The sequence below is a fragment of the Geotrypetes seraphini genome, chromosome 16, assembly GCF_902459505.1.
Source record: "Geotrypetes seraphini chromosome 16, aGeoSer1.1, whole genome shotgun sequence".
Taxonomy (NCBI): domain Eukaryota; kingdom Metazoa; phylum Chordata; class Amphibia; order Gymnophiona; family Dermophiidae; genus Geotrypetes; species Geotrypetes seraphini.
The window spans coordinates 39,491,360-39,510,689 of NC_047099.1; the positions used below are offsets into that span (position 1 = coordinate 39,491,360).

Genomic DNA, 19,330 nt, shown 5'->3' on the forward strand with positions numbered 1-19,330 from the left:
GCATATAATTTCTTGGAGTTCCCAGTTCAGTTTCTATTTGTGATCCCTGTATGTGTGGTGTTACATTTTCTGACCTAAACATATTTCTGGGAGTGCATGCATTTTTTTTTCCTTAAGCCTAATTGAAAGAACATACCATGTGAAAACCTCTCACCCAGGCCAATTTCTATGGCTTTAAGATCTCTCTATATACAGTAAAACCTTGGATTGCAAGTAACTTGGTTTGCAAGTGTTTTGCAAGACAAGCAAAACATTGATATACAAGCAAGGTCTTGCAATACAAGTACATACAGTACATACACATACACACATCACAACTGAGCCGATGGTTCTCTCTCTCTCTGACGCTGCAGGAGTGTAGTGACTGTTCTAAACAAGCAAGGTCTTGCAATACGAGTACATATAGTATTTTGCATTCAAGTTTTGGGTTGTGGAGTTTCCATTATTTCTTATGGGGAAATTCACTTTAATATACGAGTGTTTTGGATTACAAGCATGTTTTCAGAACAAATTGCGCTCACCAACCAAGGTTACTGTATTCATCATTGTTTCACATAAAAATATGCTCACTTTTTCAATCTCTGTCCCGTGGATGTTGCCAAAGTGAAAAAAAAAAATGACCAACTCCCTGTTAAAATGAGGTAGTGTGCAGTTTCAAAACTTTGCTGAGTTCTCCTTTTTGTAGCTCCCCTCTCCAAAGGATGGAGTAAGGTTGGTTTTGAATGCAAGGCTTCTTTTTTTCCTTTTCTTATCCTTTTATGGTAGGGAGCTTGCTACAGAGCTGTGATTGGTCTTGTTCACAAACAGCCCTTTAACAGCACAGGAAGCAAAAGAGAAAGAGAGAGAGAGAGAGAAAAAAAAAAGTGAATGCTGATTGATTTCCAGTAGAAAACATAGGCGGCTTTGCTTGTTCCTGCTGATGAGAGGGGTCTGTGCAAAACACGCTAGCCAACTCATGCAAATCTCAAATGTCCCCTAACACAGCAAACCATCACATAAAAAAGTGCCAGCTTGTTTGCTTACCCAGGTCCTAACAAAGGTCAGTCTTAACACCAATGAGAAGAGGGACTACCTTCTAGAATAAGAAGTATTTGCATTTGGTTGATGTATTTTTTTCCATTCAGACTGAATCCTACCATGCTGAATGTAGAAGAAACACTTGGAGTAATTTCTGGGTATTGATTCTGCATATTAATGTGTTTGACGGCTTCTTAAGAGGAGACAAAATATACTTCTAAGGGAAGCAATGTACAGGAGCCATTATGGCCTTCGGCCTAAGAACCTGATGCACAAAGCTCCGGCAACCTGGTTGGGAATGATTTTACTTTAGTGGGCTAAGCTCAGCACAAATAATATGCAAATCATTTGATTGCTATTTGTGCTGAGTAGGGTTACCAGATTTTACAGTAGTAAAATCCGGCCCCCTGGACCCGCCCCTCAGGCCCACCCAGTTCCACCCATCCCCGCCCTCAGCTCTACCCCCTGCTGCCTGTTGGGCAGGAAGGCATCCTCACATGCATGGATGCCCTCTCCCGACGCGACTTCTTTTCAAAACCCGGACATAGTGCCGTGTTTTGAAAAGCTGTCCGGACCCCCGAACATGTCCAGGGAAAGTCGGACATCTGGAAATACTAGTGCTGAGTAGCCTGGTAAAAGTGGGAGGAGCTCTGTCTGGTGCCTGCACTAGGGTTACCAGATTTACCTGAACATGCACTCTTTTTAGAGGACTGTCCAGGAGTCCAGACGGCTTTTCAAAACCTGCCACTTTGTCCGGGTTTCAAAAAGCTTTGTGCTCGGGGCCGTGTCTGGAGGGCATCTGTGCATGTGTGTGACATCGCTTGGAGGCCTTCCAAATGCTGCTCTGAGCTCAAGGAGAAGAGTTTTTTTTTTGGGGGGAGGACTTGGGTAGAACAGGGCAGGGCTGGGTGGAACTGGGGGGGGTGGGGCCAGATGTCCGGATTTTACTCTTGTTAAATCTGGTAACCCTAGCCTGCACAGAAGAGCAAATCGGTAGGCAAAGCTCTTTTGCGCAGGTCCAGCAAAGCTCCTGATCTTGTGGGCAGTTTTTAAAAGTGGGGATTTTTTTTTTTCTATTTTAGCTGACCTATATGGACTCAGCTGTTGTGCATCTGTTAGGCCAGTGTGTGTCCTGTGCTATAGCCAGCTACCTATAGTGAGCCACATTCCGGCTATAGGTGTGGGGCATACATACTCATAACAGATGCATAAACTGCTACGGCATCTCCAGACCTCCTGGGCAATTTTGCCCAGTAAGCTCTTCACAAGGAGAGCTTATTTAAATACTAATGAACTCCTTGTAATGCATATGCATGGGGTTCTTTGTGGCTGCTAAGGCAATTGGTAAAAACTCCCGAGACCCCTTTTGAGCATGGACTGGCTACAAGCAGTCTTACGTGCACAGACGACTGTGTGCATTGGAGCCTTGAAACAAAGGGTCATTCTCTTACTCATGTTTCCTCTGCTCCACTGCCACAAAGAAAAGGTTAGCCAACTTTTAAAGATGTGTCATTTTCTTTAACAATGAGCGAGTGACAGTGAGACGGTGGATGATAAAAAAAGCAGCATTCTCCAACTTTAGTAACAGGAACAAAGCATTTATTTTTACCACCACCCTTGTGATTATTGTCACTAGGGTTTTCCAGAACAGTGAGGCATCAAGGAGCCATGAAGGTGACGATAATAGGTCATTACAGTCACGGCACTTTGTGTCGTATCTCATATTTGCCTACACGATTTGGTCATGCTCTGAGAGGAGAAAATCTGCTGTGTTCTGGTATTGATGCCTGGAAGACCACTTGGTTCTTTTATGCTATGGGGCTAAGGGGGCACAAAAAAATGTCCACCAAAATAGTTCCACAAAAGCAATCGCAAGCCAGAAGGCAAAAAACATGGAACTGATGATCTTGTTATACAGTTTATTGACAATGGTGCAAAAATATACACAGTAAAACAAAAATCACAGAATGTGGCATAAACCTGACACGGGCCATGTTTTGGTCGTGACAACGACCTTCTTCTGGGGTCCGATCTTTCTATAAGCCACAAACTTAAAAATGCAAAACAACGCAATAAGCTGTGTACACAACAAACATAGACAGCTTATTGCGTTGTTTTACATTTTTAAGCTTGTGGCTTATTGCAAGACTGGACCCCAGAAGGTTGTTGTCACGACCGAAACACGGCCTGTGTTGGGTCTGGGCCACATGATTTCATTACATTGTGTGTATTTCTGCACCATTTTCAATAAACTATATAACAACTACTACTATTTATTATTTCTATAGCGCTGAAAGGCGTATGCAGTGCTGTACATTTTACCATAGAGTACAGTCCTTGCTCAGAAGAGCTTACAATCTAATTTAGACAGACAGGATATCTCAGGGTTGGGGAGATTATGGTAGAGGAAATGATACAGTGGGTAAAGGTATCTGACAGCAGTGAATGGGAGTTAAGAGTTGAAAACAGATTCAACAAAGTGGGCTTTTAACTTGGATTTGAATACTGCTAGGGATGGAGCACGACGTATTGATTCAGACAGCCTGTTCAGATCATCAGTTCCATGTTTTTGCCTTCTGGGACTAAGGGGCCATTTTATTCATGTTTTCTAAGCTTTTGCACTCAGTGGGAATGATGAACTTGAGATGATGCTGGTTTAATGTCTGAAATTGATTTTAGGTTGTATCTGCTATGTCATAAAGGTTGTATGGCTGCTGATATGTTTTTGATTACAATTGTCTGTCTGATTTATGTATGTTTTCTGTAACTCGCTCAGAATTGCAGATGGGCGAGTAAGAATTTTTTAAATAAAATAAATAAATAAAATTAATCTTAACACAAAAAATGAATGTCCCTTAGGAAAAGGTTACCTGTTAATTGTTAGGGGTGTGCCCAGCATGTCTTTGTGTGTTAACATTGCTCATAATTAACACAGATACTTGCCGCATCCTATTAAGGCACCAAGGCTCTGATTCTATGTATAGAAGATGCCTAGAGTTAGGTGACTAAATTGACGTGCTTAACCGATCTAGGCATCTAACTGAAGTTTTAATTGGCTCAGTTGATGCTGTTAATTGAGCAGTGTCATTAAAATCTAATTAAAGGGAGAACCAAGATGGCGCCCTGAAGGAAGGCACAGTGAGCAGTGCTCCATGAGCTCCTCATGGGGAAGAAGCCACGGGGAAAGTGCGGGACTTTTCCTCAAAGCCATTACAATTTTCCCCTTTTAGACAACCATCCTGGAGCTGCTTACCGCGGTTATGAGTTCTCCCCAGTTCACCTCCGTTGAGACATGTGAAGCAATGTCTCCTGGAGTGCTTGATATAACCCTGAACTGAGGGTTGCTTCTCCTCTCCTGGTGACGGTGTCATCAGTTTCAGGTGACCCTCTTGCTATATAGCCACAGGAATAGGATAGCCGAAAGCCTACGAGCTCTATTTAGCCTGTCCTACTGCAGAGCCACTAAGGATGCTCTCTGATTTCCATGATTTTCAGCCTGGGATGGGCACATGGGATTTCTTGGAGAAAGAAAGACATAATGGTTACTGCAGATGGGCAGACTAGATGGGCCATTTGGCCTTAATCTGCCAACACGTTTCCATGTTTTCTTTAATTTTGTTAACATTTTTTGTCCCCACCATGTTCATTGGATGTTGTTCTCTGTATTATTCATCCTTCCGATTGGGAAAGGATGCTTCCCTTTGTTCTAGCTTCAGGGATGGCATTTCACTTCTTCACAGGAATTTAGTCTCACCAGCTGATCCTTTTATTCACAGATGACAGCTTGGTTTTCTCACATGGAATTATCTCCCTCCCCTTTTACAAACCGCGATAGTGGTTTTAGCGCAGGCCAGCACGCTGAATGCTCTGTGCTGCTCCCGACGCTCATAGGAGCAACGCAAAGCATTCAGCACACTGGCCGGCGCTAAAAACCTCTTTTGCGGTTTTGTAAAAAAAAAAAAAAAGGGCGGGGGTGGGGCGGGGGGGGGGGGGGTAAATGACAAGTGAACAATCTACTGCAAAGGAAGATAAGAAGGGAAAGATGACCATCCTCCTGATTCTCTCCCTTCCCTTTCCTCCTGGCAGAATTTTCAGCACTTTGAGATTACAGGTAGCATGTTAAAAATTGTAATAATACTGCTAGTCCTCCTACAGATAATCAGTAAAGCAGAGTCTTGTTTATTGCACTTGTTATGCTTTAAATCAGGGGTGTCCAACCTGCGGCCCGGTCAAGGGCGATGCAGTGTTTTCCTCTGCTGCTCCCAGGTGTTTACCGTCTTACCGGTTCCTTCCTCTGTCTTACTGCAGCGTTTGCATGTTTATGCAGCCCTAGAAACATTTTTTTCAGCCAATGCGGCCCAGCAAAGCCAAAAGGTTGGACACCCCTGCTTTAAATAGTTACAGAGAACATTTTCTGTGCATGCTAGCACATCTGCAGCTCTGTTAAGAATAGATGTTTTTAAGCCTTAATGTAAGAGAGGTTTTGACTTGTATATGTTAGGGTTTAACCACTTGATTTTTTACTTTTATTTTTAGCATATTATTTAAAGTGCATGTGAGGATTTTTTTTTTTTTTTCAAAGACTTGCCCCCTCTTCTATTAAACTGCGCTGAATGGCCTGTGCTCCTCCCAATGCTCATAGGAACTCTATGAGCGTCGGGAGCAGCGCGGGCCATTCAGTGCGGCTCACCGCGCTAAAAACTGCTATCGCAATTTTGTAGTTATAGAGAAGATGCAGTATATAAGCCTAAGGTTTAGTTTAGTTTAGAAGAGGGGGTTGGTCATTTCTTACACGAGTAAAAGCATAGGCCACCTCCTAAGTCAGATAAACCTGAGTATTTGGATTTTATTTGTATAAAAGTAGTTATGCTTATGGCACCATTCCAAAGACTTGTTTAGAGACATGGTTTTTAAAACTTGTCGTTAGGTGCCATCAACTCATGCTTGTGTTCTAGCGGCTTAAAGAATTGCGGGTCTAAAACTAGGCACAGACATTTTCATCATCAGTAATATGCGTACTAAGCCTCAGCTGTACAATATGTAGAGGTAGATTTTTGGTTTGAAGAAATTTGAATATATTTACACCGTATTATAAGAAATTACACTGGTTACCAGTAGAAGCCAGCCTCGGAAGTGACCTCAGCGGGAGAGAAGTGGTTGCGAGGAGCACGTTTAAGTTGTTGCTCACGGTAGTGAATGGGAGAGGGGATGGGGGGCCGTTGCATGCGTGATGAGGGGTGGAGGCAGAGAGGAGGAAGGGTGCCAGCGTCCCCACCAACATGGTGCTTGGGGCAGACACTGCCTTGAGCTTGAGTTGGGAAAGGTGAGTATTGAGATAAAAAAATAAAAATCCAGAACAATTCTAATTATTTTTACTTACTGACATCTCATGTCATATGTCCCTGATTTCTAGATCTAATGGGCAAATTCTATAAGAAGTGCCCAAAAGTTAGAGAAGCGGCCAAAGTTAGGTGCCGAACTAGGCGCCTCCCAGCGCAATTCAAGTAAAATTAGGTGCTGTGGAGTGAATCACGCTGAGCGGAACTTATTTTGGAGGCGCCGAATAAATAGGCCAGTTCCAGGCACAACTAAAAGTTAGGCGACCATGCGAGCGCTTAAGCACGCTTAAGAGCAGTGATTCTGTAACAAGGCACCTAACACAAAGCCACGCCCACGCCTAATATGCATAGCGCCTACTTTTTTTGAAGGCCGCCTACATTTTTAGAAGTGTCTTGTTACAGAATCGCTCTTTCTTGATAGGCGCCTAAGTTTCAATTATTGCAGATTAAAAAGCTTAATTGAGCTTGTTCAATTTAGATAGGCGCCTCCAAAATAGGTGCCTAACATTAAACGAAACCTTAAGCTTATATACCGCATCTTCTCTATAAGGATAGAGCTCGACACGGTTTACAAGAGTTTAAGAAAGGAAAATAGAATAAGAATTAGTGGTTATATAGAGAGCAGCGGAAATGACATTTTTGAAAATAGCCACGTTTTCAGATGTTTTCAAAATAATTGGAAAGAGCCCAAATTACGCAACCGGACAGGAAAGTTATTCCAAAGCTCAGTAATTTTGAAGTAGAGAGATTTAGCTAATTTTCCGATATAGATAACGCCTTTTAACGAGGGGAAAGATAATTTAAGCTTTTGGATAGATCTGGTCTCACAGAGTTCCGGGATAGAAAAATTAAAGGGGGAAGAGTGCCTTGCAAGATCTTAAATTTTAGGCAGGTACAATTAAAATAAACCCTAGAGATTACTGGGAGCCAATGAAGTTTTAACAAAAGCGGGGAAACATTAGGCGCCGGTTACAGAATTTGGACCTTAGTGCTTTCACTGTAATGAAAAGCGGTGCTGACACACCATCACATAAACACAGTATCCTCCTCAGACTTCACAATCTAAATAATCACGTTGCATCAACCAAGATAAAAAGAGATGTAAGTTAAAATGACCAATCCAAACTTTTATTTAAACATATTAGCTTGTTTCTCCTTTTCATCACTGTGAAAATTAACTAGTCTTCACATCATACTCTTTCGAAACTGAGTCTGAGTACTCTGTTTGGGGTCTGACTGCTGCAGTTCCAGCTGTTTATACAGGCCTCTCAGCTCTTTGATTTCCTGCAGGACCTTCTTGGCTTGGCTCCAGTTGAAAGAGGCTTCTCCAAGCAGCCTCTCAGTCTCTCGCAAAATGTTATCAGAGTCTGGTTTGGAAGAAAAGTCCTTTGTTTTCCTCTTCCCTTCACTACAGCCTTTTGCCTCTGTGAGCAGTTCCTGAGTTTTTTCCAGTTTCAGTGCAATAAGTTCCTGTATTTGTGCCAGATGCTCCGATTCTCTGGGGACAAAGTGGGCCTCTGAGCCCTTCCTCAACACTGCTCTTTGTGTGGAGTCCGAACAAGATAGGATTTCCTCCATTGAGGCACATTTGTTCTTTTCAGAATGAGAGAGCTTTTTGGGAATCTGTGGTGTGTATGTTATCCCTTTATCAAAGTAGCTGTGCTGGGTCTGTCTGTCCCAGGAGATTTGCTCTCGCTTTTGGAGAGCACCTGACCGTTTCTTTTCCAAGGATTTGACATTCTCGGAATCAGACCTGTGTCGACTGGCAGTCAGCTGGGCCACGGATCTATCTAGGTCAACCCGGAAGCTCTCTTCACAAGTACCATGATCTTCCAGGGAGGTATCTTCTTCTTGGATTAGGTCCAAGGTCAGCATTCCATCAGACGTTGAGGTAGATGCCTGCAAAACAGTCATATGAAGTATTTAAGATACCAAATATTGTAGTGATCTCCTGATAAGTAAAATATTAGATGATGATCCTTAGGTATAGTGTTGTATGGACAGGGATCTTCCATAATAAGCTATTAATCTTCCCATGATCCCCAGCCAATTACTAAACCCAACATGTATGTATAATTACCATCCCAAATCCTATTTCCATGGAATTCTTAGCTCAACTGCACCTTTTATATACCTGCATATTTTTGTAACTGACCACAGGAAGCAAGGTTATTTCAAAGTGACTACAGTTTTTCAGTTAATTAGCTTTGATATAAATTCATTTAATCTTGGCTTTTTTTTGTCCATTTCGGAAGCAGATCAAGACAGATTACAAGAGGAAGATATACAAAGTGTCCCAAAAGTCATCACACACTTTTTTTCCCTATTTCGTTCCACACATGCGCGACTGCACATACGCGCCAGCGGCTTTCAACAAGACTGAAACCTTAAAGCGCCACAAAGGTAAGGGGAGAGAGGGAGATAGATAGATTCGGGTGGGTAGGTAGGAAGGAGGGAGGGGGGGCCACGTGCGTTCCCTCCCTTAACTGTGGGGACAAGGCCATTCACCGCTCCACGGAGCGGTGGATGGCCTAGTCCCTGTACCTGCGATGAGCACCTTTGCCCCCTCCACCGTTTTGGCGGGTTACCCACGGCTACTCGCGGGTAACATCCACCATGTCATTCTCTAATGGAGTCACACAGAAGCTTGTTTTATCATAAGTAGCCTTTAAACAAAATCTTTAGGAGAAGGAGGTCTCAATGTATATGCCCCTTTAGATTATAAATGATTTAGTTCTACTAAACCATTCATATAGGATGTTGGCAGTCCATAATGAACCTGCTCTCATTTACATCAGCAAGTGCAAATGCCCATGCCTGCAATGTAAGTGACATTTTTGCCACTCACACTAGCATTTTGGAAAGACACATAAAGGGCCATTCAATAATTGGGCCTGTAATGGCAGCATAATGACTAAGCAATATTCTGTACAGGTGGGCATAAGTGGCACAATGTATAAATTACTACTACTAATTATCACTTATATAGCGCTGAAAGGTGTACGCAGTGCTGTACATTTTAACATTTATAGATGGTACCTGCTTAGAAAAGCTTACAATCTACCTTGGACAGACAGACATGACATATAGGGTTGGGGATGCAGAACCTAAGGTGAGAGGAGTCGAAAGCACTCTCAAGGAGGCACTCATACGGGTGGAACATGGGAGGGGCATAAGCGGTACTGACAATTATAGAATACTTTAAGTTGCGCACAATCTTGCCACATTTAGGTGCCTGCGATTCCACCAGATCTATGGTTGGTGTAACTGAAGATGTGTAAATTGATACCTAGTATTCTACAACAAACTCTGATTCTTGAACAATCCCACTTTATTCCGGGACCAGTGGATTATTTCCCTCCACCTGCTAGGGTCTGTAGGAATAGGGTTACCAGACGTCTGGATTTCCCCGAACATGTCAGTCCAGAAGAAGGCTACTCAAATGGTCAATGGTCTTCATCATAAGGCATATGGGGGACACACTTAAAGATCACAATCTGTATACTTTGTAGGAAAATCAGGCGAGGGGAGATATGATAGAGACATTTAAATCACATAAATCAGGAAAAAATGTAAAGCCATGTTGTCTCAGATCCTGTAACCCATTAGATTCACGCTATGATTTTGATTTTTTTCTACATTGTGCGATTCACATTATGTCTCTTTCCAGGCAATATAGTTTTAACATGATCTTTTCATTTTTTATTTCACAGAATGGTATAATATTGGATAGTTTTTCAAGACTAAGAAATACTACATGAAATTTTAAGAGTACCCGTGATTCGTACATGAGAAACACTAAACCCCTGATGAAGCAGAAGTGAAACGGAAGACTTTCTGTCGGGAGTTTTAAGCTAAGTATTCCTTTTCTTACTGGAATTTTTTCTATCCATTATTTTGTGTTATTTGCACTTTATAGACCAGTGATAATATTCATGACCCCAGCAAGATGCAGGGTGTGTTCCCACATTTGGGTGTTTGAGGTCTCCCCCCTCGTTTCATAAATTGATCTAGTTGTGCTAAAACAGTGGTTCTCAACCCTGTCCTAGGGAACCCCCCCAACCAGTCAGGTTTTCAAGATATCCCTAATGATTTGCATACCTGTCACTTCCATTATATGCAAATCTCTCTCCTGCATATTCATTAGGGTTATCTTGAAAACCCGACTGGCTGGGGGGTCCCCTAGGACAGGGTTGAGAACCACTGCACTAGACTATTCTACTCACACATAGTGTTGCATATTCCTGAGTTGTGTGTAGAACCCATAGCTTCTACTTTTTTTCTCCTTCTATGTTTCTATGACATGAAGTTTGTGATTCCATTACAGAAGGATATGTATGCGCAGATAACATGTGATAGAGTCTTGGTAGCAAAGGCACCTTCTTTATGGAACGCACTAAATAAGGAAGAGAGAACGGTGACATGTAAAATCCCATATTTATATAAGGTTTTAATAATAATAGCTTTATTTATATCCCGTCATACCTTTCAGTTCAAGACGGTGTACAATAAGAGGTGCTGATGACAGCGAGTTAACATCGGTTAGAATTGGCAATGGGTAGGTGAGCGGTTATGTGGTTGGGCAGCATGGGGGTGGGAGTGGGAGGGGGATATAGAATTTTAGGGATATAGGTTGATGGATGGAATGGGATTGGAATTTGTTTTGTGTTTTATGATTTTTTTTATTTGATATTGTTATTGTTAATGTGAATGATAATTTTATTTTCTAAGTCGCTATGGGCTGTAAGATAGTAGCATCTGTAAAATGGAACAAATGAATGAATGAATGTGGTTATCATTCAAAATTAGGGCTGTACATGCTAAATTTATTTCAATTCTTTGACATTTGGATCATGCGATTAAAAATATGAATCGATGTACAGCCCGACTAAAACCAAAATCTGGTGATTTTATTTTTATAATCATTTCCCTTACCCTATCCCCATGAGCATCATCTTCCCTGGGCACCATCTCATCTCTAGAGAACAACCCCCCCCCCCCCCAATCTCTCTCTCTCTCTCATCCTCTGTCTCCCACCGGGTATCTCTCACTCTTATCCCCTCCCTCAAGGTCTGCATCTTTCTCTCCTTTTTTCACCTGGCACCTCCTTTTAAATCTCCCCATACTCTGGCAGCCTCCTCACCCCTGCACACTCCTAATCCTTGCCCCTCGCAGTGCTGGGAACCTGCTTTGACTGCCGCCACACTGAAAGCAGGCTGTTTCATACCAGACCCGAAGCCTTTCTCTGTAGCTTCGGAAACAGGAAGTTCTGTCAGGCAGAACTTCCTGTTTCTGACACTACAGAGAAAGAGTATTAACTATTGAGACTACTCTGAAATGGAGTGGAATGTTACTATATGCTTTTGTACATTGTTCTATGTAACTGACACAAGTTTGAGGAGCAATTTCACCAGAAACAAAATACTTGGAATTTGCCTTGTGATTTAAGATACTGCACATTTTAATTACATAAGAACATAAGAATAACCTTACTGGGTCAAACCAATGATCCATCAAGCCCAGTAGCCTGTTCTCATGGTGGCCAATCGAGGTCACTAGTACCTGGCCAATAACCAAGGAGTAGCAACATTCCAGAATCCCAAAAAGTAATAAAAGATTCTAGAACCCGAAAGAGTATCAAGATTCCATGCAGAATCTCAAAGAATAGCAAGATTCCAGAACCCCAAATTCCATGCTACCGATCCAGACAGAAAAGTGTGAGTGGGGGAAGAAGAGCGATATGTTTCACTAGTTCTTTCAAATACTTACCACAGCCATTAGGTGACCCCTTGTAGGTGGCCGACGAGAGTGCTGGATCTTTGCTCTGTCACGGGTTGGATGAACGAGGCAGTTATCCTCCTCAACAGTAACCTAAAAATAAACAGAAACTGAACTCTTAAGCTCCCTACTTGACTTATGCAACACAGTGCAAAGAAGTTTGCAAGATCACAACCTGTGTGTAGATATAATTTTTGAGTAGAAAATAGCACCTGGATGGACTTGGATATTGTTACATTTTGAAGAGACACCATTCACAATCACCTAATTTGTTTTATATTCTGCATAGTGTTGAAATTGTGTACAGTTTTATAAATCAGCAGTCTCAAGAATGAAATTTCCTTATTGTCCATGAAGACCAGCCCAGACAAGTGAATTTTGTCCATCTTCCAGAATATGAATACAGAGAACTAAACTTGGAGGTAGAGTAGAATTGTTCTGGTAAGAAAGGCTCCTCTTCCAGAATCTTCTGAGGGATCCTTGGGGAAGAGGAGCATGAGGAGGTAAGCTGTTAAGTCTCTTAGAGAGTTTGGATGATGGAGAGCCTTTCTCTTCTAAAGGGATTGTCGTCTGAAAGGGTTGAGGGTCATGGATTTGATATACAGTACTGCCTTTTTGTGATACAATCAAGGCAGTTTACTTGCTTCTCTTGTTAGTCAGGTGGGCTCTTTGCTTCTCACTGTTTCAGATTGCTTGAGATATGTTCTCCTAGGAGAAGCAAATGCCGGTTCCCAGTCTTAATGTGGGCAAGATGAAAAGGAAGCTAAACGGGATAGCTAAAGCTTTCTATATCCCCTTTTTCCACAAGAAGCTAAGCCTAGTGCCGGAAAACAGTGCAAAAACTGAGCATGTACAGAGTACTGGCACCCATGGCTTAGGAGATATCTTCAGCTGGAGGGGCTTGTGGATGCCCACCCTGGTTCACTTGTGGCTATACCACTGCTGCAGGGTGGTGGCTGTAGTACACATATCTCCCATTCTGTGCTCTCAGATGATATGTTCTCTCTCAAGGAAAGGAATAGAGCAGAGGTCTCCCTCCCAGATATTTCTGTTCTCAGCTGCAAGCCTTGCGGGTTGAGTAGAAGTTCTTGTCTAGGTTAGCTGATGAAATGGCAATAGACTGAGAGGAGGAAGGAAATCAATTAGTTTTTAGCTAGACCAGGGACAGAGTTAGCCATCTATACTCTGGCAGTTCTGGATGCTAGCCTGGAATAGGAGAGCCCATTAGATACTTGATATGGCATCATTAGCTGATGGGAACATGCTGGCAAAGTCATTTAGCTCCAAGGTACTTGGGGAAGTAAACCAGCTTTGAACCAGGACAGCTCATATAGCCAGCACATTATAGTGCAGCAACATTTTGTTTGATACGATAGTACCCTACTAGGGTTCAGATGGGGCCCCTCCTCAAATGGATTTCAGGTCAACCCAGTAAAACACCATGAGGAGCAATTCTTCACTCAAAGAAAGATGCAAGCAGTGAATTTCTTTCATTTTCTTCTCTTGGAAGATCCCTCTTTATTCTTTCTTTTGACCTTGGACATTGAGAGTTTTGGTCTTCATGAGAAGATTTCTCAGCACCGATATGTGCAGCCTTTTGTTCATGCAAAGGTGGCCTGTACAGTAGATCTAGGATGGCACTTGAAGCTATTATGGGTTGAGTTTTCGAAGGATGTAATGTTTCCATTCCATCAATCTGATTCTTGCTCCATGAGAGATTGGATAGAAGATAACCTGTACTTCTCATAGAGAGCAGAGCCCAGTTCTAAATTGCTGCAATTGACAGATAAAAGAGCTCCCTCATTATCTCTCAAAGCATAGGCATCAGAATGGGGGAGGGGCACAGGGGCCATGGCCCCTCCAAAATTGACAATCATCATCCAGAGCAGGGAAGGTCCTACCTTCATTTGCAGCTAAAAGGATGTTCCTGCAAGAACCAAAATCACTTGAATACCTTATCTGGCTCAGTGGTACTATCATGATAGAGTACAGATCCCCTCAGGAAGAAGTCCATCTAATTGCTATAACTTTATCCAGATAGCTTTCTGGATAGTGGGCTCTGAATGTTGCTGGTATACAGACATGTGATTAGTGCTGCATCTGGTTATTCAGCACTAACCACTATCCAGATACCGGTGCTGAATATCCAGATTTAATTCATCTGCAGTGATCAGTGTTGTTATCCAGTGTTTTTATAGCAGAAGGCAGCCCCAACCCCCTACTAAGGAGACTTTTTTGTATGTCTCTATCTGCTAGCTGGCAGACATTAACACCACTGGTTTGACATGATTCAAGGAAAGGTAATTAATAGGTAAGTTTAAACTTCACTTTCCGTGTTATATTTATTACACATCTGATCAACCTACACTCCAAATGTGAGGCAATATAAAACATTTCCTTTACAATGAATCTCAGGGCATGAAATGTTATTTATAAAAGGGATGGAAGGAATGAAATATATTAATAGCTGAGCCATGAGAATCTTCTTTAGATTTGGTGAATGAGATGGTTTTAAGTTAAGCTGAGTTCCCCCCCCCCCTCCCCACACACACGAAGGAAAACCTTGAGTCTAGGGTATTAGAAAGGAGCTTAGTGGTAGCTGATATGGTATCTTCACAGAAGTTATCAGAATTTGCATGGAGAATAGCAAAGAAACTATTGTTTCAGCTGGGAAGTCACTAATGATGGCTGAATTATGATCATAAGAAATCTTTCAAACACAAGATTATGTTATATTATTAATGTATGTACAAAAGAGGACATGTAATTCTTCATGAAGAACTTTGAGCCCAAATGATAGAACTGTGCTCTTTCTTACCTCATCTAGAATACGGTTTTTGGCTCGGGTGATTGCAGAGTTTAGGGCATTGATCCAAGTTTCTTTTTCTTCTGGGCTTACTGCTAGAAAGATGAGATTTGGAGCCTAGAGGAATAAAAGAACTAATGGTTGTAATCTGGTACAGCACACACTAAACATTTTTTGTACTGTTACAAGTCCCATCACTAGATAAGTCACAGTTCAATGTAGCTTATCAAGTTACCATGCTCTATGGGAGACGCATTTCATGTTCTTTATTCCTGAGCAGATATCTCAAGATTTCAAGTTTTTAATGTCCAAACCAACCTGCTCCCCTCACTGATTGCTTTTTCAAACTCATTACTTAAGTGACTTTACCCTCCGTTGCCCCAGGAACCATACTTAGGTTGTGAGCCCGCCAGGACAGATAGGTAGACATACTTAGAGTAATTGAATGTAAACCGCTTTGAATAAAATAAAAAAAAACACTTCAGTGATGTACATAAAAAATTTGAGAGAAGCATTTTCTCGAAGATCAAAATGTTCTCCTCCCCTAAAAGGATACCAGTGTGTGTACATACTGGAAGAAGGGGGCTTGACCTCACTATTTGCAGAATCTGAAGTTCTGATCGAAATCCAGTTTCATAGCATAAAACAAGATCCTCTTAAGTCCTCTGGCATTTTTTAGTTATACTATGAAAAGGGATCATCACCAGACAATGTACAAAAACATATCACCTGATCAAGTGGGATCTAAGGTATCACAAAAAGAAGAAAATTGTGTGCAAATTAGATAAATTTTTTGGGGGGATATTTTTATATACTTTTAAGCCAATGCATCTCAAAATGGTCCACCAAATAAAAAAAATTATAAAATGAATTAACAAATCATACAGAAGGAGCCCCACAGCTTCAGGGAGTCCTGCTGGCTCAGTTGATCAGGGCTTCCTGTGCCACGATCAGCTGATGGCAAGCAGCGATCTAGTTTCAGAATCCCCCCCAAACCCCCCTTGGCAAAGATGGGTAACTGAAATGTAGGCTGGGGTTTTCTGGCCTACATTTCAGTCCCCTATCTTTGTGATCAGGCGCAATTCTTTATCCAGCTCTGGGTTAGAGAATGGTGGTGGTGGGGGGGGGGGTGGGTTAAGACATCTGAGCATCAACCTAGATGTGATTCTGTATCAGACACCAGTGCATGATTGACACGCGTTCGGTGGCAGCTTCTTAGGCGGCCGCCGAGACCAGCAATCCTATATGGAATCAGGCCCTTCCTGTCTATGCAATCATGAATAATAGGGGAAAGTAAAGAAAGGAGATATGGGATGACAGAGGGCTGTATAACCTGTGAAATGCAGACTTAATTGCTCTTTTTCTTTCTGTTTACTTTTTGCTGATATCATGGAAATAATTCCTGCTGTCACAGCAGTTGAAATATTGGCTGATTACACCGACTCCCCTCTGGAGTTCTGACTCTTACTTGAAAATTAATTAAATGATCATAATGGATTTAGTTCTCTCTCCTATTCTCTTTAATCCCCTCCCATCCCTTATGTCAGTGACAGCAACACAAAATGGCCAGAAAGTTATCTATAACAAATATGGATTGTCAATTAAATGAACGTTGACCACTCTTCAAGAAAAGAGTGGTAGATAATTAAGGCCTCTTACAAGGAAAGAGGTTTGCTAACATCACATTAGCTTTTGTCTTTTAAATTAACTATTTCTTGCTTTGTAAGGAAATAGTGAATTTTATATTGGCTCATGCCATTTTGTCTCCATCAATAGAAATGGCTGTTGGAAAATTTATTGCTAAATTTACTAAAGTGTGCCACCACCGCTAACACCATTAGTAAATAGGTCCCGGTGGGGCACGTGATGCCGGGAAGCTGAACGGACGTGCCTCTGAGTAGTTCCGGACCATGCCGACATTTCTTGCTCAACAAACCTGCTAAAACCCATTGGTGCGGTGCTGCCAACTGTGGACTCGGTAGCCCTTACCCTTCTGTGCCTGTTACACTGCTTCAGGTCTGTCCGGGGCGTGTAGATGGCAGCAAAATCAACACGAACCACGAAGGAAAAACTGAGGGGACAGGACGGCAAGATGGCGGAGACACACGAGGCGCCTGTCTTTTTGCTGGAGGCGGCCATGGTCCAGGAACTCACCCGATCACACACTTTAGTAAATAGGTCCCATTGCATAAAACAGTTATCAGTAGTGTTTCAAGGTTCAGTTCTTTTTATCATTTTTGTAAGCGATATTGCTGAAGGGCTGTTAGGTAAGATGTGTCTTTTTTGCAGATGATACCGAAATCTGCAATTGAGTATACACCCCTGATGTTATGGATAACATGAGCAAGGACCAAGCAAAGCTCGAAGAATGCTTCAAAATTTGGCAGCTAAAATTTAATGCTTAGAATTGCAAGGTCATGCATTTGGTCTGCAAAAACCCGACGGAGCAATACAGTTTAAGGAGTGAAGAACATTTGTGCATGAGAGAGGAGCGGGACTTGGGTGTGATAGTATGCGATGATCTTAAGGTAGCGTACATATGTGTTTTGATGTCATTATTTATTTATTTCATTTTCTATCTCATCATCCCCAAAGAGCTCAGAACGGGTTACAGGCTAACATACATAATATACAGTACAAGGTTTTTCAATACAGTTTATAAGATGATATTATTTTTTCCACAATATATTATTCATTTTTTTTTATATTTTGTCATGTTTACAAGCCACTTTAGTTTTTGCACAGACCCCTGATGCAGGTGGGTGCGCTGAACACGGCCTGTGTTGGGTCTTCCAATAAAGACAATCTTATTGTACCATTTAGAAAGGCCCTTGGTGCTTTATTCTGATGGAAAAATCAATCAATTTAAGAAATACTATTTTTCATACAGCTAGAATAATGTTTTGCATTTTGTTGAGTATTTATAGACTGTAAATGTAGGTCTTTATTTTCCAGTTTTATAGGGGTTCTTTGTGGATACAAATAAATCAATGTATATCAGGTGTTTCTGCACCACAGATACTGTTGCCGATTCCTTGTACAGTGGAATGATATACATTATGACTTTTAAGAGCCATCAGCTCAGAAAAGGCACAAAGGCTGAATGGGGGAAGCCACGGCTCGCCCTGGAGTAGTAGCATGGAATGTTGCTACTATTTGGGTTTTTGCCAGGTACTAGTGACCTGGATTGGCCACTGCGAGGATGAGCTACTGGGCTAGATGGACCATTGGTCTGATCCAGTAAGGCTATTACGGAAAATTCAAGACAAACCAAAAGAAGGATTTACAGGTCACTGCAGACTCCCTTTTTTTCTTCTGCCTGTTGCCACCCCTATCCCTCTTTCTTCTATTAATGTAATTGGTTAAACTGTGTATGGGAGTCTGAGACTTGCACAAGGCCAAAGCTATTCATGGTAATCTGATGGAAACAACTTACTGTATTCCCGGGTTGCTTAGAGCGAGCTAGTGTGAACTTGCTGTGGTTTTTTTTGCTTCTGCTCTTTGATTTGCGCAGTTCTTCGCATTTCTCATAGTCACTGAGGTCAAAGTGTTCCTGGGTATTCTTCTCATCTTTCACCTAAGACAAATGATTAAATAAGTAGACAAATAAGCAGACAAGCTGTACCAATTTTATGGATCAATTGAGCATTTTTGGAAAGAGTAAACAAATGATTCACATCTACTTCAATCCTCTTATGTCTACCTGTACAGTGCTGAAGTGCATAAAAGTATGCTTTTACGCTTATTAGATGGATAAAGCTAATAATAACAGTTGTGTATTAGTTATGCAGTGAGTGTCAGGTTTTTGCTGCTTTTTGATAATAATAATAATTTATTTATATGTGGCTCACAGCATGAAAAATAATACATACATTTTAATAAAAAAACATCATTATAAAATACAGCAAAAAGATAATACATACATTTCAATAAAATTGATCAAGATGGAAGTGTAGACCATGCGAGTAAAAACATGAGGATGAAATGCAAACATGGTTAAAAAATTAAGAGAAAAAACATTAAGATACCAGCCTGTTAAATAATTGAGTCTTTAGTAATTTCCTAAAATTTAAGTAAGAAGAAGCTTCTAATATAATTTTTCCGAGCCATATATTCAATTTGGCGGCCTGAAAAGAAAAAGTTTTCTCAAGGAACTTCTTATAACGGCAGGATTTTAAAGCTTATCGTCCATCATCAAAAACCATGTACTATATAAACATCACAGTTGTTATGAATTGCTCACAACAGGTGCTGAAATGACACAACTATAAACAAAAGTCCTTGTTCCTCAGAAAGGGACAGGCTTCCACACAGCGCTCTGCTCAATGCGCCTTAACAGGGCTCTGCAGGTTTTAGCTGCATACACAGTCTCTGATCACTGGCCTGTACA

At 41.5% G+C, this 19,330-nt stretch overlaps 1 protein-coding gene across 1 annotated transcript in view; it reads right to left on the reverse strand.

Moving 5' to 3' along the window:
* Positions 1-7,462: 7,462 nt before the first annotated feature.
* The window catches only part of PLEKHO1 (pleckstrin homology domain containing O1), a 28,385-nt gene continuing 16,517 nt past the window's right edge, over positions 7,463-19,330 (reverse strand). The window contains exons 3-6 of the mRNA XM_033925672.1: positions 18,377-18,517; positions 14,953-15,057; positions 12,126-12,227; positions 7,463-8,255 (exon numbers count right to left, since the gene is read on the reverse strand). Of these exons, the coding sequence (XP_033781563.1) occupies positions 7,542-8,255; positions 12,126-12,227; positions 14,953-15,057; positions 18,377-18,517 (1,062 nt within the window). The 3' untranslated portion in view covers positions 7,463-7,541. The remainder of the gene's footprint in view (positions 8,256-12,125; positions 12,228-14,952; positions 15,058-18,376; positions 18,518-19,330) is intronic.